At 40.2% G+C, this 24,460-nt stretch overlaps 2 protein-coding genes across 9 annotated transcripts; one reads left to right on the forward strand and one right to left on the reverse strand.

The window, feature by feature from the left end:
- Positions 1–1,421: 1,421 nt before the first annotated feature.
- LOC141000988 (cytosolic 5'-nucleotidase 1A) lies at positions 1,422–5,004 on the reverse strand. 8 transcript variants are annotated; one of them, XM_073471896.1, is made up of 7 exons: positions 4,958–5,004; positions 4,801–4,857; positions 3,721–3,834; positions 3,457–3,592; positions 3,187–3,309; positions 2,433–2,563; positions 1,422–2,318 (listed from the first exon to the last, which is right to left on the reverse strand). In XM_073471896.1, the coding sequence occupies exons 2-7, from the start codon at positions 4,834–4,836 to the stop codon at positions 2,073–2,075; spliced, it is 786 nt and encodes a 261-aa protein (XP_073327997.1). In that variant the 5' UTR covers positions 4,837–4,857; positions 4,958–5,004; the 3' UTR covers positions 1,422–2,072. The 8 variants fall into 8 exon arrangements, with proteins under 8 accessions (XP_073327997.1, XP_073327998.1, XP_073327991.1 ...); XM_073471897.1 differs by having other exon boundaries at positions 4,962–4,995; XM_073471890.1 differs by having other exon boundaries at positions 4,801–4,871; positions 4,958–4,984.
- A 43-nt stretch (positions 5,005–5,047) lies between these two features.
- LOC141000987 (GRAM domain-containing protein 4-like) lies at positions 5,048–23,560 on the forward strand. The gene is made up of 19 exons (XM_073471889.1): positions 5,048–5,315; positions 8,415–8,661; positions 9,395–9,500; positions 12,170–12,290; positions 12,397–12,470; positions 12,733–12,865; positions 13,021–13,046; positions 13,292–13,383; positions 13,698–13,789; positions 14,180–14,228; positions 14,404–14,475; positions 14,576–14,619; positions 14,744–14,853; positions 15,044–15,198; positions 17,616–17,763; positions 18,228–18,321; positions 18,615–18,705; positions 19,609–19,677; positions 19,931–23,560. Exons 2-19 carry the CDS (start codon positions 8,476–8,478, stop codon positions 20,036–20,038), a joined length of 1,770 nt encoding a protein of 589 aa, XP_073327990.1. The 5' UTR covers positions 5,048–5,315; positions 8,415–8,475; the 3' UTR covers positions 20,039–23,560.
- The last annotated feature ends 900 nt before the right edge of the window (positions 23,561–24,460 follow it).

A 24,460-nucleotide genomic window follows, 5' to 3' on the forward strand; every position in this document is an offset into this window, starting at 1 on the left:
CTAAGTTGCCATTTACACAGCCCATTTCTAACTTTACCTCCAACCCTGTTGTTTTGCACTCAATCAAGATTTGGAACCAATTCAGAAGATCCTTTGCACTTACAGATCTTTCTCAGGCTGCCCCAATTACACTGAATCATATGTTTGTTCCATCATTAATAGATGGGGTCTTTGATATGTGGTCCAGAAGAGGTATGGTATCACTGTCTGATCTGTATATTGACGGCAGCTTTGCCTCCTTTGAACAGTTGGTACAAAAATATCACATTCCCAAATCACATTTTTATCGATATCTGCAACTTCGGAATTTTGTATTCTCAAACTTTATATGTTCTCCCTTACGTCCTCCAACTGGCCTGTTGGATTCAATTTTTGATTGTAAACTAGTCAGAAAACGAACTATTAGCACAATATACGAAATACTATATTCTCATAACTTGGTGCCTTTGGACCTCCTCAAAAATAAATGGGAGACAGATTTAAATGAGCAAATCACAGACGACACTTGGCACAAAATAATACAGGGAATTTTTTCATCTTCCATCTGTCTTAAACATTCTGTCATTCAGTTTAAAATTGTACATCGTCTGCACTGGTCTAAAGTAAAACTCTCTAAGATCAATGCTGATATAGACCCCACTTGTGATAGATGCGGGCGAGATCCAGCCACTCTCCTACACATGTTCTGGACATGTCCAAAGCTTTGCGCTTTCTGGCAGCCCATCTTTGAGACCTTTTCTAAGATCTTTGCAAAAAGGCTTGCACCATCTCCATTCATTGCACTTTTTGGTGTAACTCAGATAGACTCCCATCTAGAGAAGTGGGAAAGAATAATGGTGGCTTTCTGCTCTCTCCTAGCTAGGAGACTAATATTACTGAAATGGAAAGACCCAGCACCTCCAACATACAGCCATTGGGTTAGGGAAATCATGTACCATATCAAGTTGGAGAAGATCAGATACACAATCAGGGGGTCTACTAGAAAATTTTATAACATATGGCAGCCTTTCTTAATGTTTGTTGAAGATATGGAAGCAGACAATATAGCACTGTAAACCTCTGTTGTTGCCCTCAGTCATCTTTATTATTGTATTTCTTTTTTGTTGTATATGTTGTTTGTTTTTTGTTATCTGGCTATATGAGTTCTGTATACTGAACTATGTATCTCATACTGTGAACTCTGTATGTCTGGTATTTGTGGGGGGTGGATGGGATTTACGGTTTGTTTGTTTTTTTTCTCCCTGTGTGTTCTGTTGTACTTATGTTAAATTGTAAACTATAACTTGTAAAACTAAATAAAAATACCTTGATCAAAAAAAACAATTCTGAGCAATACAGAAATGTGTCTGAAGACTGAAACACCACCATGTTACATTTGAATCACGACATACACAAGACGGGAACACATCCAGTGGACATGATGTGTTAAAACCCTGACAGAGCCAGTTTAACTTTATCCTGGAGCAACAGATGATGGACAGACTTAAAGCTGCTACAATAGACTTGAATTTTTTGTTGATTGTGGCGGCCCCTGTGGGCAAAGTGGTATTACCACCATCACCTTGTGTGGTAAGGCTCTTGATCTGGCTAGTGCAGGCATTTGTTTTGGAAGCAAAAACTCCTTACAGTGTGTTTAAATACAGACAATAAGCAAACATACAGCTGAAAGTAGATAAAAAGTAGCAGACATAGAGGCAAACATGATCAGATTTCTGTGAAGTATCAGAGTTAGACTGCCCTCTGCTGGACTGTAACTGAGTTACATACATAAATGTTAATCCCTCAAATTGATTTACAATACAATTTAAAAAAATTACGATTTGTTCAGCACAACACAAAATATGTCAACACAAAATATGGCTACACTTCACTGTAACAGCGTCCAATCCGGTGGTTTGATTTTTGGTGGTGGGCGGAGCTTCACAAATTTTAAATCAGGAACACTGACTGGTTCTTTAAGGCCCAATGAGCTGAACAGGTCTGAGTTCAGTATGAGGATTTGGCAGCTTGTTTCAAAGACACAGTGAAGTTTTTAATGAGGTCATGCGACACCACCTCCTGTCATGATCTCATCACTCCTCCAGGCCGCTGACGCCGTCACAGAGCAGGAAGTGAGATCGGAGCACGGACAGGATGGGGCCCCGTGGGGCCCCGGCCAGGCAGTAAGCCTCATCCACACTCACTCCACGGGAACGCAGCGTCCGCAAGGCGTTGCCACAGCTCTCCCTGCCGCCATGCAACGTCACCAGGACGATACTGAGAGGGCTGTCCAAGACGCCGAACTTCTGCCGCATCTGGCCAAGCTGAGCCGAGAAACTCTGCAGAGGAAGAACGCGAGTTATCCTTGAATAGTCTCAGATGTCTCAGATCTTTTTGCGTCAGCTTTAAACAATCTTCTGCATGTTGTATCAGCAGGATGTTGGTGTGAGTACCTGAGCAGCCTGTTGGCCTCCCGGCATTGGATCAGTGTCAGGCCGGATGACGGCGTCTCCACTGATCATTACTCTGAGCTGCTCTGATGGACATAAAGCTAACTGCTGATCCAGCAGTGCTGAGAGAACACCTGGACCAATGACAGGAGGGATTATTCACACACTCACCTGGACGTCAATCAATACGTAAATCAATCATAACTGTAAGCTTTTAGGAGAAAAGCAACAGATGTCCCTAATAATGTTTTTTAAGATCAAGTTCAACATCATGACTCTGGATTGGATTTGGATCACACATTTATGTTCCCTCTGGATGATTTGTAATAATTTTAATGAAGATTTTTATTTGATTTATGACCAAATACCTAAAACTAAAATAAACTAAATACATCAGCCTCAAATGTACTTTATTTTTCACACTACAAAGCAAACGTTAGCATGCTATCAAGCTAAACTAAGATGCGACTGCAATAGGTTTTGTGTCACGTGAACCCTTCCGGCCAGCTCTCATATTTATTTTTGCAGAAAAAAAATGGTTTTGTATTTAAGTTCAGTCTCAAAAATGTAAAATTTTTATCCCGATATGATGTTTTATCTCGTTTCCTCAGGAATATGTCAGAATTTTCAGGTTCCAAGATACGACACAGACTGTAATCAGCAGTAAAACCTCCTCAGAACCTCAAAACATTTGGGGGTCAATATCCATCACACATCACACAGCTGTGATAAATGACAGAGGAAGAAACATTCTGACCGTTTTGTGATGCCAGTAGCACCTCATCTCTGTCTGTCGTCAGGAAGATCTGCACATTATTTTTCAGTAAACTCTCGGTGAAATCTTCCTGGCTGGAAAAACAGAACCTGCTGACTTCGAGACCTACGAGAGAAAGATGATGACATCATGACAGGAAGTCAACTACAAACTCCAACACTGATCAGTGGCTGACTGTAATCTGTCTGCTGAAGGTTTGTCTTAGATAACTATAATGTTTGGTGTTCCTGCTGGTAATTAATATTAAATTACCGTAATGTCTGGTGCTGCTGGTGATGCGGGAGCTCTGCTGCTGCTGTTGGCTGTCGGTGGTGATCAGGATGACATCAAACAGCAGCGACTCAGCAGGACTTTCCTCCAACAGACGTTCATTCACTCTCTGCAGCGCCTGAAGAGTAAAACTATGAATTAAGATCATCTGAAATCTTCCTTTCAGACTGGTGTTATTCTATATTTTTGTGACACACAAAAAACAACTGTTGTGAAAAGTTTTTAGTTGATGTGTCTGATTCTGACCTGCAGCAGTGGGAAAGCCACGCCCCCGCCGTATATGTCATCTCCATCATCAGCACCAGATTCAAACACTGCACGACACGTTACTGCGACGACCACTGCACGATCAGCATCCTTCTGCAGAGGAGACACAGAGCCTGGAACTTCATCTGAACTTATTTATCTCCCCTTTAATCAGACAGGATGGTCTGTGGAGATCTGGTCTGGAGAGAGTCCAAACAGTACAACACAGAACCAGCACCGAACCAACAGGAAAACAATACACAGCCTGTAGGCAATCACCACAAGACCTGATATAGAACCAGCATGGAACACTACTTATAGTTGGATTAAAATACATGAATCTGAAGTGAAACCTGGTCTTTAACCAATACATACATTTAAACTTAAGTATTTTACACAGATTTTTGTGTGTGAGAAAAAAAACATGCTAATGAACATTGTCTCATAGTCCTTTAGAATATCTTTTCTGATGCTGAGCAGCAAGCTTTTAATGCATCTTCGCAGACAACGCCCTAATTTTAGCCTCATATTTTGCGGTCCAAATACTTATTACTAAATGTGCATTTTTAGCATTGCGTCAATGACGAGCGAATATATGTCACAGATAAAAACTGACTTATGCTGTACTTTAACTTACTAGGTCCCGCTCGTCAATTCGGCATACATTACATACCAGATACAGCAGTTTTTCAATGACTATGTAACTTTTAAAATACATGTGCCACTTTCAATTTTCTCCCACTCCAACGGGACGTTTGTGAGCCAAAAGAGTTAACAATTTAGTGCAATAGTGGGCTGCATGGTAATCAAAAATGAGCCGAATTTAACAGAAGGCCCTGAAGTCTCGAGTTATAAGATTTAGCCGATGTTCTATTGGAAATGAGTAAGGTGACAATAAAATACGTGATTATTTAAATGGAATCTGGTGGACAACTTTGAGTTATTGCACACAATTTAGTGCGATTTTTCTAATGTTTGTGAGGGCCGGGTGGCAGTGGTTCTGCAGGTATGTGATCTCACCTGTCTCACTGTCTTTAGGGGTGACAGAGCGCTAGATACGTTGCCTCAGGTGAGTCTTACCTGCTTCACGTCGGTGTTCTGGATCGTGGAAACCATGTCCGCCTCTCAGCTGAAACTCTGCGGGTTATAAACTGCCTTAACAGATAAATCTCTGGGCCTGTTCACTGTCACGACACAGTAATTATCAATGAACTGGCTGTCAAACTTACTTACTTACTTACTTCGATGTTCCTCCAGAAACACAGAACTGTGTGTTTGGGTTCCGCCTGCCTGGCCTCAACCCGGACGCTCGATTTAAGAGCGCAGCGTGATGTCGTCACTTCCTGGTTTGTCTGCCGCTGGCCACCACGCCCACAGCGCAGATTATTGTGTCAGGTAGAGAAACACGGTCCGGCTTTGACCCCAGAAGCCCCATTTTCTGAACTTACTGCCGGGACACAGCCTCCCACAGGTCTTAAGCGGGTCTGAGAGGAACCTGGGCCGGTTTGGAGCGGATTTGACCCGGTCTGGAGCGGGTTCGAACCGCCGGGAAAGAAAGAAAAGGGGAAAGTTTGCTTCTTCAGCTTCGGTTCACGGTGAGAAGCTGATTCCCTGTCCCCTCTTTCCTTCCTTCCTCACTTCCTACCCTCTTCCTCTTGTTCCTCAGGGGTGTCCAGGTGGGCTGGACCCCGGTCGGGTTCTTGTAAATCATCCTTGAGGCCCGCAGAAACGACAGCTGGTTGGTTGTTAGCGGTTAAGGTGGCAAACAGAAGCAAAAAGAGAGTATTTTCTGTTGTCAGAGACCCAGTCAGTCAGTTTTCTGTCTGTTTCTGTCAGTCAGTCAATGTGAATTCAGTCTCTCACCACACGTCAGTCTGTAAGCTGCCAGTCAGTCTCACCTGTACAGCGCTGGAGTATGTGCAGGTAGAGAATGAACAGGTAATCATTAGAAGCTGTCAGACCAGTCTAGAGCTGCAGCTAATTATTATTTCCATTCGTCAATCTCTAGATTATTGTCACGACTTCTCGATTAGTTGTCTGGGCTGTAAAATGTAAGAATATGTTGACAAATGTTCAGGATGACGTCCTCAAATGTCTTGTCTTTTCCACAACCCCAACACATTCAGTTTACTGTCATAGAGGAGGGAAAAGACCAGGCAATATTCACATTTAAGAAGCTGGATTCAGAGAATTTCACCTTTTTGTTTTCTCTTACTTACTCAAACTGATTAATCGATTATCAAAATAAGTGTCAATTAATTGACTAGTTGATCACTATCCAGTTCCACATCTAGCAGCTCTAGACTAGTCAGCCTCTTTGTCTGTCAGTCAGCAGTGATGTTGTTTAAACAGTAGGCAGTCAGCACATGCACAGACGGTGTTGAAGTCCTGCAGATACAGAATCAGACCTTTTGTCATTAGAAGCAGTCGGACCAGTCAGACGGCTCAGTGATCTTCACATTGAACTACATCTTCACTCCCACACAGTGAGGCCTCATTTAGACCAAACAGGCGCTGCGGTGAAGTCATTCCATTCACTTCATCTTTGGTCTTTCTGAAAGCAGTTTTAAGGTGGTTAATTATTTATGTCGACATTGCAACCATGATCGACTGTAACCACTCTGATCCATCTTGGCAGGGATGTCCTCTATATATCATCTGGTTGCGATATGAGTCGTCCAATGATTATTCGTTTAAGGGTGCAATATGTGAGAATTTCGGTTTGAAATAATTGAAAAAGTACTAAAATTATCAACAGAATGTGATAATGTAGCATGCTAACCAGCTAGCCTCAACCCGTCCTGTAATACCACTTCGACCTCCCTGTTTGGACTACTAACTGTCTGAACCCCTAGCTGCACGGCTAATTGAGCTAGCTAGCTAACAGCAGCTACAGTTAGCAGCAGTTACCGCTTACTCTAGTGATATGCTGTTCCCTATTACTTTGGAGTGGCCTTGCTTTGTTCTTAAGCCAATTCTTACATATTGCACCTTTAAGCAATTAGAAGAAAATTAACTGCTTACAATAATCGACTAATCATTTCAGTCATTTTTCATGCAAAAAATGTCAAAGATTTGCTTCTTTGTCATTTATGACAGTAAATGAAGAGTCTTTAGGTTTGGGGCTGTTGGTTGGAGAAGAGAGGCAATTTGAAGTGGTCACTTTGGGCTCTGGGAAATTGTAATGAGCATTTCTCACAATTTGTCACAATTGACATTTTATAAATTGAACAATTAATTGAGAAGATTAAATCGAGATTAAACGGCAGAATAATCGAAATTGAAAGCCCCTTAAGCCTGTTGCTATCCATGATTTCACCCATTCAGAGAGGTTTCTCCTCTGCCTTTTCGCTAGTGCTCTTTGCAAATGTTTTATCAGACTTAAGTTTAATCAACTTAATCATAACAACAGTTTGTATATTGGAGGAGAGATTTTTCCTTTCTTGCAGGCACAGAATGTACAAGCTTCTTGGCCACTAGCTGAAGTCTCTGTGGTGTGTTCAAGTGCAGCTTTTTGGCTGAGACACCGGAGATGTGAGGCCTTGACGCAGCTAGTTCTTTGATTTCAGTTTGGTGTGTCAGGGCTATAAATGTAACAGTACCCACCTCCCAGCACCCCTGAAGCTCACTAATTAATCAAAACATTATGCCTCATTTGTTTAATCTGTACTAAAGCTGAAATGGAACAAGGTAAATTTGGCTAGCTGTTTTCCCCAGTTTCTGGCTACGCTATTTAGCAGACCGATATCAGAGTGGAGTTGATCTCTCTTCAGATGGGTAAGATGTATTTCCAAAATGTGGAACTATTCCTTTAATGACTCCTCTTTGCGTTGACAAACAGGCAGTTTTCTTGTCCCTCTTCAGCGTCTATGACCAAATGAGATCCACAATCTGACAGTGATGGTGGTGAGTAATAAACCCAGAGTCCAGGTTTTAGATGAGCAGGCTTGTAATGGTCCCTGTGTCAGTCTGGAGAGCAGAGGTTGAAACATGAACATGGGGAACATTAAGCAGACGATAAAACATTTCCTCCACCCTGAACAAACAGCATGATGATGTCCCAGTGGATCATCTGATTGGCTGTTTGTATAAGTCTTTATGGGAGTTGGCTGGAGTGTTGAGTACTGACTCTTCCTGTCTAAATAAAGCTGATGGCCTCTAAGTGTTGAAGGAGCCTCATATTCATGACAGTCAGAAGATGTGTGTCCATTTTCAGACATGTTTGTTGTTTCTGCTCCAGTTTTAGGTAGAGTGGATCTGTTTCCTCACTGTTAATGTGTTGAGTTGTCTGACAGGATTTAAATGAACTGCAGCTGTAAGTTAATTCAAATGTTAGAACTGATGTTTTTTCAAAAACTCCTTGTTGGAACTGTTGGAGGGATGGTCCCAAAATATGTACATACGTTCCTGGTTCACAAAAGTTTAATCCTACTGACTTGAAGTCCCCTGACATTTCCTCTAGTCCCATAATGTGGTTCACATTTGTTGTTTGAGTGAAATGTCAGGGAACTTCATCTGGGAACCATCAATATCTGTACAAAACCTCATGGGAATCCATCCAACAGTTGAGGTATTTCGGTCAGATGAACATCGTCTTGGCTAATCTGACTGACACAACATGTGAAAACACGTCAGTTATCAGTTTATCATTGGCTGTTTTTGAATCATTTCTCAGTGTTCCTTTTCTCTTCCAGTCTCTGCAGTGCTGTCGTCGTCAGTCATGTTCAGGTAGAGATCGGCTCCGAAGCGCCCACCATGCGGAAGCATCTGGACAGGATCCGGTTCCGGGGCCAGAGACGGGACGAGTTCCAGGATCTGGCCGAGTCTCCCAACACGTCAGACACAGAATGCACTGAGGAGATGTTGATCAAACCTCGAGTCTCACTCAGAGATTCAGAGGAGCTGAGGGAGGCTGAGGGAGAGCAGCAGAGTGACGCTCAGGTACACAAACACACCTGTTGGTTCTGAGGATTACTGTTTATCAGCCAGGAGTTTAAACAGAAACCTGATCCTGATCCTTGAAATCAACAAAATTTGGTTGTAAATTACTCTTGATAATTCTTGATTGACCAAGCCAGAACACTGTTTGGCATGATTTCATGAGATTAGATTATCGATAATTTGGTTAAACTGCAGGTCCATTACCAATTTGCCTGCTGTATGAAGGCTCATGTTGTAGGACTCTGATTTGAACCATTTCTGTAAATGTCCTCCGAGGCAGCCTTTAAACTGACCTGTTTGTCTTTTAAAACTGACCTGTGATGAAGCTGTTGAATAAAATGTTACCAGAACTGATGGAAATCAGAGATGGAGCTTTGTTATCATTCTTGTTTTATAGTTTGTGGTGACATTGATAAACTGCTGCTGTCTGATGGAATATATAATGGGCAGTATATCGATATTATATCGTTATCGTGACATGAGACTATGTTTATATTCAGTGAAAGTACAAATAGTCATCCCTACAATATTGTTGCAATATCAATCTTGAGGAATATGGTCAATATATTGTGTTATTTGATTTTGTTGCTCAGTCTTAGTATTTATGAAACGTTTTGAGTACTTTTTGATTGAGTTTTTTGTTTCTCCTAACTGATTTATTTCACCGTAATTGTTTCATCTGGCCCATGCTGCCTGTTTGTTTCATATTTCTGTCTCTGTGTTTGTCTCTCAGGCTGGTCCAGGTTCATTTTCTGCAGCTCTCCAAGATGACTCGAGGACGGATCTCAATGAGGTCAAAGGTCACCTAGAAATCGCCTTGTTAGAGAAACACTTCTTACGTGAGTATTCTGACTTAAATGTCTTTAAGCATCACCTGGTTCTTTGTGGAAGGAAGTATTTTAATTTCATCTCCATAATTCAGAATTTTTCTGAAAAATAGTCATTGAGATTCACGCCAACCAATCAGTCACCAGTGCCCCCTTATCTTTCCTGAAATCAGCAAAATAAATTCAAACACGTGACCATTTCTAAACATTACTGTTATGCGAATATTAGAAGGTGGTTCATCCACATACATGATGGGTGGCGCTATTGCTCCAGTCAGGTGCCACTATACAACTTTCTATTGTAGAAGAAAAGGATGCAGTTAAAAGTAGAGCCTGACCCATACTGGGCTTTTGGGGCAGATGTCGATATGGATAGTCTGAGCTGTAGTTAAAAGAGTGCCAGACAAAATTCAAATAAGGGAACCTGAGTGAATATTATTTTAAAGGAATATTACAGTCGCCGGGACATAAAAACTGCATGTAAAGAATCACCAGTTAAATCTGATAAAAAACGCTTGAAAAGTTTGGTGATTTTGCCCCAAAATAAGGGTTAAAATGGCTTTTTCCCCACAGGTTGTACTTTTACTGCACATGCCCACGGTTTCACGTGACTGTCAGCTCATTCCACCAGAGCACTCGAACAAATGCAAGTTTAATGTTTAATGTTTGAAAACCTAACCTCTCTTGGTAATAGTGTGATATCCTTCTTTTCCATGCTTATTAGAAGGCCGTCTGTAGCTACACCAAATCGGTTGTAACTGTTGTGAATCTCAACTGTGCACTCCCATCAATGCAAAAGCCATTGGCTGATATCATTCCAGTGTGGATATGTGTCATACGACCACCGTCTTTGGCATTACAGACTTTCGGTTTAAACTGCTTTAAGTGATTTGTCTCCTCTATAATGTCTCTGATGGAAACGACCTACTGTACTGACATGCTTCGGCCGAGGTAAAGCGAGTAAACGCACCTTGAGTTAAGATCTCTTGGTCAGACTACTGTTTATCTTCTTGCAAGTTCAGAAACAACGTGAAAGTTGAAGAAAAAGTGAAGTGTAGGAAGACCATGTGTTGATTGGCTGTTGGGTCATTGTGGCTTCTCTCATCAGTTTGGAATCAAACTTCCCCACAGCACAACAGCATGCTGGGTAATCCATCAATATCTGCCGTCTGCTTTACGTAACACACACACACAGCTATTAATAACCATGCTGACCTGATCAGACAACCCCCCCCCCCACACACGAACACACACACACACACACACACACACACACACACACAAACGAGAGTCCCAACTTAGTGTCTAGTGTCGCGCTCTATTTGTTCATTGTTAGACGTTATGAAACAGGAAGTAGAGTTCTCTAAGTAGTGATGAGACTAAAGAGTATCAGTGAGGGGAGGAGGTTAGTTTTCTCTCAACTCAAGAGGAGGTGTCAGGAGCTGCATTTTAAATTCATGCGCTCTACAGCTAAATAAAGGACAAGTTCACAATTTTCAAGTCTGTCTTAAAGCGAGTTTTGGTTGCTGTAATTGGCATTTGTCCCAATACTGGCCATTTAAAGATCCCCTCATATTGAAATTCTAATGCAAGTGATGTGTGAAAGTGCTTTTAGACTGTCTGCTGTCCAGTGACAGTGATGTTCTACATTTTGAGTGGCCGGCAGCAGAATGTAACTACCTGCCTGTAGTTACCTCATATGTTCTGTACTGTACGACACAGACTGCTGCTGTCCTCCTACTATAATCTCATCACACAGCTAAATAGAGCGCTAAATAAAGTGCAGCTGAACACATGATTATTATTGCACATTTGCAGAGGTGGGAGGTAATAAATACTCTGTTACTGTACTTAAGCAGATTTTTCAGGTATGTGTACATTATTATTTATTTTTCTGACAACTTTTGACTTTTCCTCCCTACATTTGAACACTGGTATCTGGACTTTTTCCTCCTCACATTTTCAAAACAGGCTTGTTACTTTAGTTTGAATGCATTTGAGGGTAATTATGGATTATTTCACTGATTTCAACCTATCAGTGCATATCACGCACAGCAGACGTAGGGAGACCAAATGACGTAAAAGACGGAAACAGACAGAGAGGGAGACTCGAATGTGGAGAAGAGGTGTGTTACTGTCTCATATCTGCAGAGACTCTGCAGCCCTCTGCCTGGATTTTCTTATTTTCTCACTTTGTTGCTGCTCGGGACGCTTTACCAACCCAAAATGTGACTATTTGACATCCTGGCAATGAGACTCAACAATCAACTGTCTTTGTGGTGCGTTTAGGAACAGCTGGGACAAATCCTACTGATTCTACCTTTTAGTCTAATAGTGAGCTTCAGTTAGCTTTGCACAGAAATGGCCAGTAAAAATGTCCTTCAGAGGGATACTTATTACTTTGATACTTTAAGTACATTTCAGAGCCTGTATTTTATTACTTTTACTTGAGTAAAGAAGTTGAATCAGTACTTCTACTTTTACCAGAGTCTTTTTTTAGACAAGTATCTGAACTTCTACTGGAGTAAAGAAGTGTGGACTTTTGCCACCTCTGCACGTTTGTCAGCTAATATTGTAAATGTTGTTTATTGGCCCAGACATGATCGTTAAGCTTTGAAGCTAATGTTGCTCCAGTACTGTTTTGTCTTCATTGATCTGTTCTTGTGACCATACTCTTTCAGAGGAGGAGCTGAGGAAACTTAAAGAGGAGTCCAACGTGGATTCACTGAGACAGGAGCTGGAGAGGGAGCGCAGCAGAAACAGTGAGCTGGAGCAGAAGATCAACGACATCCTGAGATCCAGGTGGTTATTTTGATTAAAACTTTATTTAATGAACTGGTTTGACAGCAGCTTGTTCCTGTGGTTTAAAGCCTTCACTGACTGGTTCGTTCTGTTGGTCACTTCACAGCCTTGAAGACTCGCCTTCTCAGACGCCTAAAGTCCCGCCCACACAACCACCTCCACCTGCAGTCAGCAGTACAGGTGAGCTGCAGAATCTTGCTCATGTTTAGTAGATTTTCTGAGTTAATCTGTGCTCCATGTTCAAGAGGAATTGTTGCAAAAGGAGAAAATAAAATGGTGTTAATCCAACTATATGTTTATTACTGAGCTTGTAGTTACTGCTGGTTTTGTACTGGACAGCATTGTATTGAAAGGTGTTTCTAAAATGTGTTTTATCCCCTCTGTTATTGATAAAGAAAGTGGTGGTTGCCCCCATCAAACTCTTTTCTCTTTCTGTCCTCAGAGAAACAGAAAGACACTCTGTCCGACAGCTTCCTGAAATGGCTTTATAATCGTTTTGGCGTTTATATCGAGGACTTCCGCTTCCAACCGGAGGAGCAGACAGTGGAGACAGAGGAGCCGCTGAGTGCCAAGAGGTGAGGAGGAAAAGACAGGACATGTTCACTTTCTTTGGAAGTAATTTCTTACTTTTAAAACATGGTGATTTAAAGAAAACTGAAACATATGTTTTTATTGTGTTAAAGCTGCATTTGTCTTAAATCTAAATAAATATCTGGTTTCTTACTCACAGGTTGACTGAAAACATGAGACGGCTCAGTGAGTATTGATATCTGATTGAACTTCAAAGCTGTGGGAGTTTGACTTAACACAAGGCATCAAATTCACAGCTCTAATACATCACATATACAAAACCAGGGGTGTCCACATACTTTTAGCCACATGGTGTTCTTGTGGAAAGCACTTTAGATGCTTTATTAAAAGTTTATTTAAAACATACACAAGACAGAGAGGTTAGATTTCTCTGTTGTCAGTCTGTGATTGGTCTGTTGTTGTGTCTCCAGAACGAGGATTCAAACCTGTGACCAACTTCATGAGGAACCTTTCTGCCTTATCCAGCTGGTACTCCGTCTACACATCAGCCATCGCCTTCATTGTGAGTCAGCACACACAGAGACAGTCAGAAGGTTACTGATGTTCAGTGGCTGGAGCAGAAACAATACATCGTTGATTTTATTTTTTATTAAGAAATATGTTTTTATAATGAATCTGCTTCATGAATTATTTTAAGAGAATTAAGAACAATATGTGCACTTTTTACTTCCACACTTTTTTTCTATATCCTCAGGCTACAGACCTTATTATTTTTGGTATTTCAACTAAATGATTCCCCAACATTTTTGTTATTTGCCTTTAAAAAATATTGACCTCATGTTCGTGTGTTCATGCATGTCTGTATGTTCTCCACAGGTCTACATGTATGCAGCGTGGCACGGCTGGGTCATCCCAATGTTCCTGTTCCTCGCCATCCTCCGCCTCTCCTTGAATTACCTCATCGCCAGGTCAGCAGCCAATCACACAGCCAGATTTTGGGTTGCATTAGGGAACTCTGACCCTGCTAAAACTACCTCCAAGTCTAGATCTGTCTTTAAAACGGCTGAAGAGGAAGTGGAAGGTGGGAATTTGTCGTTTAAAAGGTTAAACGGAGCCTCACTGATTTGGAAAATGGATCAATTACATATAATTTTTTTCTTGTTTCAGTTACAAATTATCTATTACACATTTTTTATTTAATTCCTGACACACTGATGACTTTTTACATGCACACACGGGAAGCCTTTACTGGGTTTTAAAACCACCTGATGATTCTGATCAGTTTGGATCTAAATTATATACTGAGTTTGAAATGATCTCATATGCACCTGTATGTTCCCATGATGCACTGCTCTCAGAGGCTGGAGGATCCAGTGGAGCATCGTACCTGAAGTCTCGGAGCCCGTGGTGAGAAATCTCTCTTCACAACTGCAGACACTTTGCTGTATCCACTGTTTGTTTTTTTTATTTTAACATCAACCTTTTAACATGAAGATGCATACCTGGACAGGTGATCCGGATGATATACATGTACTGTAAAATAGAGGAGTAAGTATCAGTGTTTGTCTCCTCTGTTTTCCAGGAGCCTCCTAAAGAAGACCTGACTGTGTCAGAGAAGTTCCAGCTGGTTCTGGACGTCGCTCAGAAAGCTCAGGTGAGACGTGACTGACAGTCAGAGGCTCTACGTCACGGCCGACCCACATCTGCACAGATTTCACAGTAAATATGTTTGTCTTTTTGTTTCATACTCACAGAATCTGTTTGGGAAGATGTCGAACATCCTGGAGAAAATAAAGAAGTGAGTTTATCTGCACGGTTTGTTCCATGTCGGGGAGAAATTACGCTCCACATACCTCTTTTAATACTGTGTGTGTGTGTGCGTGTGTGCGTGTGTGTGTGCGTGTGTGCGTGTGTGCGCGCAGTCTGTTCATATGGGTTCAGCCGGAGTTGACCCAGAAGCTGTATGTTGGACTGTGGGTGGCCTTCATCTCCTCCTGCCTGCTGCCGTACAAACTGCTGGGATTCATTATAGGTACGTCATATGAAGTGTATACACTCACATACTGTCATCATTATACTTTTTCCATCATATCACTCATAATTTCACTTTATTTTTAGGCTATATCACGATACACAATCTATATCTGGTGTCTGTTTTACACCTCGCTGAGTACAGGAGTGAGATTCAGAGCGTCTCTGATTAGTGTCTCCCCCCTCCCCAGGTGTGTACGCAGGTATAAAGTTCTTCATCATCGACTTCATCTTTAAGAGCTGTCCCAAGCTGAGGCAACGCTACGACACCCCCTTCATCGTCTGGACCAATTTACCCACTGACCTGCAGCTGAAGGAGCGCAGCAACACCACGCTGAGCCGACGGGTCAGTACAAACTCTGTGAAACATCCAGAATTACAGCTCACAGACTGCAACACTGGTCTGTCAGTCGGCATCTGTCTCTCCTGTCTCTTTTCGGTGGACTGGCAGATCTCTAAGTAAGCCCCCCAAATGCTTTAATGGGTTTAAAAAGTGCTACACAGAGTGGAAATAGCACATACTCACCACTAGATGGCAGCAGAGTTGGACTATTATCCTGAGTTGCTCTGAAAAGCATTTTTTAGACAATGAATCTGTTTCAGACGTTAACATACAGAATATTGATTAAATCTCATAAATGTCAACAAAAAGATACTGATATTTTACTTTCAAATTAAAGAGTCTGATATTATGAAGAGGTCTCAAGTTACAGTGTGAGCCACAACATGAACTCATCAAGTTCTGCAGTGGGTTTTTCATAATACATTATTCATCAGTTTTGTTCCAAGATAATCTCCTCAATTAAGCTAATCATGCAACTTGAACCGAGAGGTAATTTGAAGACAAAGTTAAGTTCAGACTCACGTTCTGATGTAACTGAAACATCTGAGATCTGCAGAGGAAACGTCGGCTCAGAGACGTCTTGGTTTCAGGGTCACAAAGTGGATCTCTGAGCAATAAATAGTTAATTAAGAGTCCGTGTTAAAATGTCAATCTTTACAGCAGAAATAAACATATTTACAGCCTGGTACAAAAAACAGTTTTCAGTCTCTGTAGCTTTCATGACAACTGTACAGGGGGTGAATTGCTTTATAACTCACTTGTTTAAATTATATTAAAGCTTAAAATTATCCATAATAACAGCCGTGGGCTCGCTGTCTACGTAGCTGTCAGCAACCAGGCGTTTTTTCATACAGCCGCCTCAGCTCCACCCACGCTTCACCTCTGCGATCATTTCTGGATTAGCTGGGAGTAAGTCGATGTCAGTCACAACCAAGATGATGGCTACTGGAGCCGCCACACCGAGCTTCAAAAATGGCTCCTCATAAAACCTACGGGTGATGTCACAAAGACTACATCCGTGTTTTGAACAGTCAATGATCAGCACAAAATAGACCAGACTGTTACTGGTTCTGACTGGTCCCAGTAAGTGGTCCCTGGTCGGTCTGGTTTCAGCTTTCTGTTGTTGTTTTTCTCTCTCAGCTGTCTGAGTGTGAACAGGTAGGATCCTGATGTGTGTTTGTGTATTAACAGTCTGCGTGTAGCGGTCAGTAGTGTGTACTGTAGTTAAAGATGTAGAGTCATTAGAACAGACATCAATCAGCTGCTATTCTGCTGACGATTCGTGCTAGCTTGTCTGTTTAAAACTGAGATGTCCCAAAAGCTACTGGTCAGATTGTCAGTGAATGTCTCATTCCAGTTGACTCCTTTAGATGTTAATGACCCCACCCTCCTTCTCTAGAGCCTCTCTCAGGAAAAACTCAGGTTTCAGGGTTTTACCCAAATTTTGAAGTTCATGCCTGAACTTTTAGGCTTGTATCCTTTTTTTTTTACACTAATTTGAATTGGGTTTGGTCTTAACCAAGGTCTTTGGTTGGATATGTCTTGGAGTCTTTTTCTTTGCGTTTCACAGAGCAAATGCTTCGAAGTGCAACAGGCATTGATGTTGTCATGTAGTGTCGTTGACAACATTGGAGGCATGAAACGCACCACACAGACAGAAACTCTGGAGAGTTGAGACAGAGAGGCAACATTTTATACTTGAAGTTTTTATCTATTGAACCTCATGTTGATGAAAAGTCAGATGAAGTTTTGTAGTCCACAAAACATTTCTTGAGAACGGAAGAAGAAAATATAAAATGGCTCTATACGGTGTGGGGAAAAAAAGTCTCCAGAAGCCGCAATAAAAAGAAGAGATAGAAAGATGAAAAAAGAATAAGAAAGAAACACATCTGGCCATTTTTATTAGTTAAAAAATGCAAATTTTACACAATTACTTAAGATTACATTTCTTTTTTACAAGAGTTTACTTGTTGATGCATCGGCGGGATTTTGTCCCCTTTAGATTTAATGACCCCTTTCCTCTAGTGCCACCTACGGGACAAACTGAGATTAGATCTTACCCAATTTTTAGTCCAATTTTATTAACTTTCTGAGGATTTTTAACATTAACGTTTGTGTCGGTTCTTTCCTCCAGCGCCACCCTCTGGTAAGAATCGCTAAATCTAAATGATATTGTTTGTTTATATCTTTGCTGTCATAAACATTAAAATAAGAACTGCAGCAAGATTTTAGGCGCGTTTTAACAAAACAGAAAGTGAGTGAAAATGAAGGTGATCTGACCTAATCTGTCAAACAGACGGACACACCTGTACAGGTGAGTTGTTATTGTCGACTCTTGGCTCTGCCTGCAGCTTCACTCTCTGACTGATTTGCTAATCCAGTGTCTGCGCTGCCCTCCCACCTTCTGTCCACCTGTTCAGGTTCCTGCTGCGGTGGGTCGAGGCAGCTTCGGGGCTGCTGCTCCTCTGGGTGTCAGCCGGGATGATGATGACAGACGATCGTACAGCACTAAGAGAGGAGCTTTCCACGATGTCTTCAACCTGCCGGAGAGTGAGCACCCTCTGACAGGTGGGGGAGGAACTGCACAAAGAGGAGTCCAGATAGACATAATCCTCAAAAATTATTTTGGCTTCAGATTCAGACCGAAAGTCTTCAAACTGTAAAAAATGATTTCAGACTTTAGGTGCAGACTTTTTTCACTAACTGTAATTGATTTTTTTGTTTGTTTAGACAACAGCAGATTTAAGTCAAATGAAGTCCTCCAATGCAGTATTAATTCAGTTAAAGTCAAGTTTTACCCACGAACATTAAGGTCTAAATGCTTTTTCTTCTTCACAGAGTCAGGAATTGAACTTTAATGGGAAATAATGAATTCTTTCTTTATTTATGGCTTTTAAATTGAAATTACTGAGTCTAAAAACACTGGAATCAGTCCATAAACCACCAGGTGTTATGTAAAGGCTCTGAGGTCAGCAGGAGATGTAAACTGTTGCCTGACCGAGTTTCTTTTTGTTGTCTTTGTGTTGTCTCAGTGTGCGAGAACGGCTGGCGCTGCTGCCTCATCAACAGAGACCGGAAGACACCGACAGACTACATCCGCAACGGATACCTCTACGTCACTGAGAAGTAAGTCCTCCACTTCCTGTCAGCTCAGTTTATTTTACAGACAGAGCTGCACGACAGAGATCAGCTTGGTATATCTAAATCAATGTTTAATAAGTCATTCAATCATTTGATTTAGGAATTAATTGATTGGATGGGCTTATTGGAGGCCTGCGACAGGCACCAGATTTTTTCTTTCTTCATTCTCAGAGCATTTGTTATTGGGATGTTGAGAGATTTTCTACAGATATAAGAAAAAATACTTCTAAAATAGCTTACCAAGCTTAACTTTAACTGACTCTGCTCTGTCTCCACAGTCATCTGTGTTTCGAGAGCTCGAGCTCCAGGTCTGGATCCTCCAAGAGGAACAAAGTCATCAAACTCACGGATATTACCGACATCCAGAAGGTATGAAGAGTCTCTGGGTCTGTCCCAATGTCCTCCCTGAGCCCTGAGCACTAAACCCTCACAGACTCATCATTACCTTAAATGTGTGAGTGCAGGGAAACATGAGGTAGGGGCTGATGTATGTCATTCTCAGGGCAGATACAGATACCGATTATTAGTAATGGAACCCATGTACATTTGAAGCAGAAATGAAAATCTTGGTCTAAATATTCAGAATATCCAGTGAGGGGATGTATCTTAGTACAATTTACTTGAGTACTCTGCTTAAGTACAATTTAGAGGTTTCCATTTTCTGCTGCTTTATACTTCCACTCCCATACTTTTAACATTTATTTATTACCTTTGGTTACTAGGTACTTTGCAGATTTAGATTATTCAGTGTTGATAGGCTATGACTTGTGACATGTAAACAATCAGATAGTGCTGTGGGCAAAACATTGAGTGAAACCATAAAGTAGCACATTTTTTAATTAATTTCTTTTATTGGCAATCGGACACAAAAAATACAGATACTGATAATCTGAAAAATACTAAATATCGGCCTCGATAATCGGCCAGGCCAATCGGTCAATGCCTAGTGGGCTCCAATGTCTCCGATGATAAATGAGACAGTTTGTGAAATCACATATCGTGTGCAGAGACATCTCTCCATGCAGTTCTGTTAATACTCATACATAGTGCTGGTTAACAACTTGTTAAAAAGAAATGCCATCATCCTGACTCATTCCATGTTTAGTTTATTTCTTCTTTTTTCACGATGCCCAGTTCTGTTCTCTTGTTTTGTTTACATATTGTCTTTTACGTTGTGTCATAAACCTTCTATTGCAACAGTAACTGGTGCTGATTCTCGAAAATAAAGTTTAAACCTGGATAAAGATGTATTTTCCTCTCTGTCCCTCACAGTACAAAGTTTTGTCTGTGCTTCCTGGATCTGGGATGGGGATCTCCATAGCGACACCATCCACTCAAAAGGTAAGAGCTTGTTAAAGGTTAAGTTCACCCAAAAATGAAAATCCCATCATTAACTACTCATTCCCATGCTGAAGTTTCGTAGTACAAAAAACGTTGTAAATGGGGACTTGTTTTAAAACAGCTGTAAAAAATCAACCTTTCCATCTGCATGGGGGTGAGCAGATAATGACGGAATTTTCATTTTGGGGTGAACTGTTCCTTTAAGAGCATTACTTAAGTAAATGCACTACATTGTTCCTCTGTTCTGTTGCAGCCGATGGTGTTTGGTGCAATGATCCACAGAGACGAGGCCTTTGAAGCCATCAACACTCAGTACATGAAAATCAACACCATGGCGACGGCCACCAACCCAGAGACATAGTGACATCTTCACACAAACACTGGAACTGATTCACTTTATTCACCAGTGACATCATCAAACAGCTGCTGACTTCAGTTTGAGCTGCTTTGATTATGGTTCCCGCTTCACTCATCAAAACTAAGCGATTCTGTGGCATTAAATCTATGTTATGTCAGCTGATACCAACAGATCACTGACTTCACTTCTGAATCAAACCAACACCAATCACTGTTCTTAACTAGTTAACTGAAAGTTCTCACAAAACTAACAACTTTATTGCCACTCCTGAGTGTCAATTTACCATAAATTCTCAAGGTAATGGCTGGTTTTTATGTAAGAAATGGACAGAATTTTTTTTTTTTTTTTTTGAAGAAACAATGTTGACTTTATGTGAAAGACTTCAATGGGCTACCAGCTTGTCCCAACCTGTCTCATACTACAAGAAGCCCGTTGCTGACGCCCAACTCACAATACTCTTCTGCTTCATGCGTCTCCTGTCCTCGCCTATCATGTCTTCTTTCGCCCGTAGAGTCATGGTCTTGGTCATAGCCGCTGTAAATCACCTCCGTATTCAGAGGTCACGATCCAGGCAGACTTCAGTCAACTAATAGGGCCTCTTAGCTTCACAGCTAACTAGTTGCTATAGTAGTAGGCAGCAGTTAGCAGTTTTTCTGCCCCCTATAGTTTTCTGAAATACCTTAAGAATTCTGGCCATTTCTTATAAAATTACACCTTTTAAGAATGGCTTCTAAATGGAGTCGCAAATAATCACCTGCATTTAACAAATAAAGGCCAGGTGAAGACATTGAGGAGTGTGAGGTTACCTCTTCTATAATGTTTCACTTGATAAATTCCGTTAAATGTACATACATGTCATACTCACCCCGCTGCTTCTCTAACGCTTCTTCTTTAACACTAATACTGTTGAGCTCAACACTTCCTGTACAGATACTTCACATTAAAAACCTTCCAAGGGCACAATCCTTCCCTTACTTGAAAAGGTTATACTCTGAAGCATTTGTAGGGAAACTGTTAAAAAATCTTACACTGACTATATGTTAGAGCAGGAAGTGTAGGGCCCAATGTGTTAGTTCTGAAATGATTCCTCGATTAACAGAAAATTAACAACTTTGACAATCGATTAATCGTTTAAGTCACTATTTATCAGTAACTCCAATCATTTTCCAGTGAGGATTTGCTTTTTTCCCCTGTTTTATACATCATTGTAAACTGAATACCTTGAATTTTGGACTGTTAGTAGGACAAAACAAGATGTCACCGTGGGCTCTTTTAAAGTTTGATGGACATTTTTTTTTACTGTTTTCTGACTTTTGATTGTGATGGCTGTCGGTCTGAAGTGAATAAGTTAATTAAGAGACAAAAATATGAAAAAGAAAAACATATGAAAGAACACAGAAGACACTTTTATCAAACAATAAAAGAACGTCTTCTTCTAGCACCTGCTAGTGGTAGTATCAGAAAGGGACATTTGCCTCTGTAGTCAACAATCACAGTAAAACTGATCTTTAAAGAGAGGTCGCAACTCGTGATTATTTTCATTGTTATTTTCTCAGTTCATCATTTGGTCTCCAAAAACAGTCAGAAAATAATCACAAATGCTATCAATTATTTTGTTTTCTCTGGCGAAAAGTTCAGAACCCCAATATATTCTGTTTAGGATGATATAAGACTGAGAAAAACTGCAAACCTTTACTTTCATTACTGCAGAGCACAGCGTCTTGTCCTTACACCGCCGATATATATTACACTGTAACGTTTAATACACAATCTGTTTCTCACTTTTCTGAACATATTCCACCGACATCTGAAGAAGAAAAAAGGATTTTTTTGGATTTAAATCAGATGTTTTTACAGTGTTATTAGCAGATAAACCTGTTTAAACCTTATTTGAATTCACATTAGTGTCTTCAGGGAATTGTAAAACCTTCATTATATGACTCTGTATTGTAGCAGCTAAGCCTTACAGTCCGTGACAGTATGCTGTTTTTTATGTGGTGTTAAGAGACTGTTTGTATCCTATATGAATGTTAATAACTCATTTCTGTGCAACATTTAATGTAGAACATGAAATTAGCCTCAGTTTTTTGCTTTTTTTTAATCTTTCATGTTTTAGCAAGCTTTCTTTTACAATGAGTAACATAAAAAGCTTTTTTTTTAAAATTTGTTTTAACTTTAGCTTTCGCTTCCTCCGAGCTGAACGTTGTCAGCTAAAGTTAGACGACTAAAAACAACAAAATGAAAGATTTTTTTTAAAGTTTAGCTTTCATTCATAAACTACAGACAATGAGGGTAAATTAGCTGAAAAACTGGCATATTTTGTATATCTTTTGTTTAACTTCAGCTCTTTTCAGCTCAGGCTAAAGCTAAACAACAGAAAACAACACAATGACCTAAAATGAAAGGTTTTTTTTAAATCACAGCTCTATCATCTTTTAGATATAGCTTTCTTTCATAGCCTACAAACAACAAGGGTAAAAAGCTGAAATGCTGGCATTTATTTGTTTAGCTTTTGTTGTTTAACAATTTTCTAACCCTAGCTAAGAGGCTAAAGCTAAACAGTAACAACAACAAAAGGAAATGCTGTTTCTTCTGTTCAGTTTAGCTTCTCTTTTGCACTTTGTACAGAGCCTGTGGGTGTCGTAGAATAAAACCAACTAATTTGTTCACACAAACAACTAATTGTCGCTCTCAAATGAACGATTAGTGCTTTCAAATTGCTATCAGTCTGATTCACGTGAGCTTGGACTTAATTTTGAAGATACGGTGATACACTTATCTGTACTTTCTTTAAGTTTGACACTAAATGAGTTTAATGGTTTTGGCAACCTGAAAACAGTTTGGTAGCAGCTCTGTGGATTTTGAAATAGTGTTTCTGTTCCTGCTGATCACCACTGGTCTGTAACTGTCAGTCTAAAGACTGTCACACCAGCATTTATCACTTCATCAAATTAACTTAATTTAATAAAAATGTCGTTAATTTGACCTAAAACAATCTGTCCAAAATGGAGGAGCCTATCCTTTAAGTGAGTAAATGTAAAATAATATTTTTTTTCTTACCTGCACTTAAAACATAGAGCATAAAGGAAGCAGTTTATTTTTTTCCTTAAGTTACAAACACATTATATCAATGTTTGTTCAAATACAAAGTCTTGATTAATTCATCTCACTAGTCTGATCGGGCCTCACAAAGCTCTTTTGTTGCCAAATCTTTTTTCTTAGTAAAAAAAAAGTTTTTGCAATTTTGATGCCAGTTGTTAATGCCACGTTGCCTCATTCAGACTTATTGTTTCATGCTTGACTTCAATCTTTCTCAGTTTGTTTTTGTGGTTTCTCAAGTTTGTTTCTGTCCTGTTTCTTTAGCGCTGCGAATATATCTGTCCATGTATTGAGTCTTTTCAGATTTAATGGTTTTATAAAATCGTGTCATTGTACAAACTGGTGTAATTTTTTAATTGAAAGGATTTCTGTTGTTAAATGTGATGTACATTTTTTATTTAAGTAAAATCAAATGTTAAACACTAATACTCCTGTTGTTGTGGTTGTTTCTGTGTAGTACCTGCTCCAGCCTGCTGGTGTCACCACTGGAAAGTTTGATTTTTCTGGCAGTTTCAGATGGACGGCTTATGTTCTCTGTTGTGCAAACACCAACATATTCTTATTATTAAATAAGGAGACAGATTTGCTGTATGAACCACATATGCAAACAGTAATATCTTTGATGTCAAACATTTGTCATAGTAATTATTAACATCCCTACTTTAATGTTTAAATGAAAGTTGATGACTTTCAACAATCACCTTATTTCCCAGGTTTAAGGGTTTATTACAACTTCAACAGACTTATTTACATCAGTTTTCTGCAGTTCAACACGAAACTACTGAAACATGTCTGAGAACTGCTGTGAATTATTTAATGGAAGTTCAGAGTTTGTTTCAGTCATAATGTTTTACAGTCTTCAGTATCAGCAGGGAGGGTTTTATGATCACAGACAGGAACAGCCGTCTTATCAGCTGCTGTTTCTCTCGGTGTGTCAGTTATTAAGAACAATAATAAACCCCAAATACCAGTGAGTATGGTGACTGAGTCTGTTTTTCCATCTGACATTTCCTGATACAATTTAAAAACCATTGTTACTGGTTGCTCTACTACAAAGTCTAAGATAGTGACAGAACTGTCATTATTTAAGAGAGAGAGAGCAAATTCCTGCTGCTGTTACCTTAATATATCTACAGAGGTGCCCAAATTTTTATTGCACAGGCAAAACAGAAACCTATTGGTGTGCCATGGACAAAAACAAAGACCTCTTGTATTACATTTTATTGGTAAACTACAAAATGGTACTAGGATCCAAAGTTCCCTTAATAGTCTGCATTCCTGTGTCACTCTGCCCACAATGCTCAAATAACCCTAACTTGACATATT

The sequence above is a fragment of the Pagrus major genome, chromosome 8, assembly GCF_040436345.1.
Source record: "Pagrus major chromosome 8, Pma_NU_1.0".
NCBI classification, from domain to species: domain Eukaryota; kingdom Metazoa; phylum Chordata; class Actinopteri; order Spariformes; family Sparidae; genus Pagrus; species Pagrus major.

Excerpts from the sequence above, each read along its gene's own strand:
- LOC141000988 (XM_073471896.1), bottom strand. The coding sequence starts at position 4,836 with ATGGTTTCCACGATCCAGAACACCGACGTGAAGCAG. Across the intron at positions 3,310-3,456 it reads CAGCAGCACCAGACATTACG|GTCTCGAAGTCAGCAGGTTC; the intron begins GTAATTTAATAT and ends TTTCTCTCGTAG. Across the intron at positions 2,564-3,186 it reads GCTACTGGCATCACAAAACG|GTGTTCTCTCAGCACTGCTG; the intron begins GTCAGAATGTTT and ends TCATTGGTCCAG.
- LOC141000987 (XM_073471889.1), top strand. The coding sequence starts at position 8,476 with ATGCGGAAGCATCTGGACAGGATCCGGTTCCGGGGCCAGAGACGGGAC. Across the intron at positions 9,501-12,169 it reads GTTAGAGAAACACTTCTTAC|AGGAGGAGCTGAGGAAACTT; the intron begins GTGAGTATTCTG and ends ATACTCTTTCAG. Across the intron at positions 19,678-19,930 it reads CGACACCATCCACTCAAAAG|CCGATGGTGTTTGGTGCAAT; the intron begins GTAAGAGCTTGT and ends GTTCTGTTGCAG.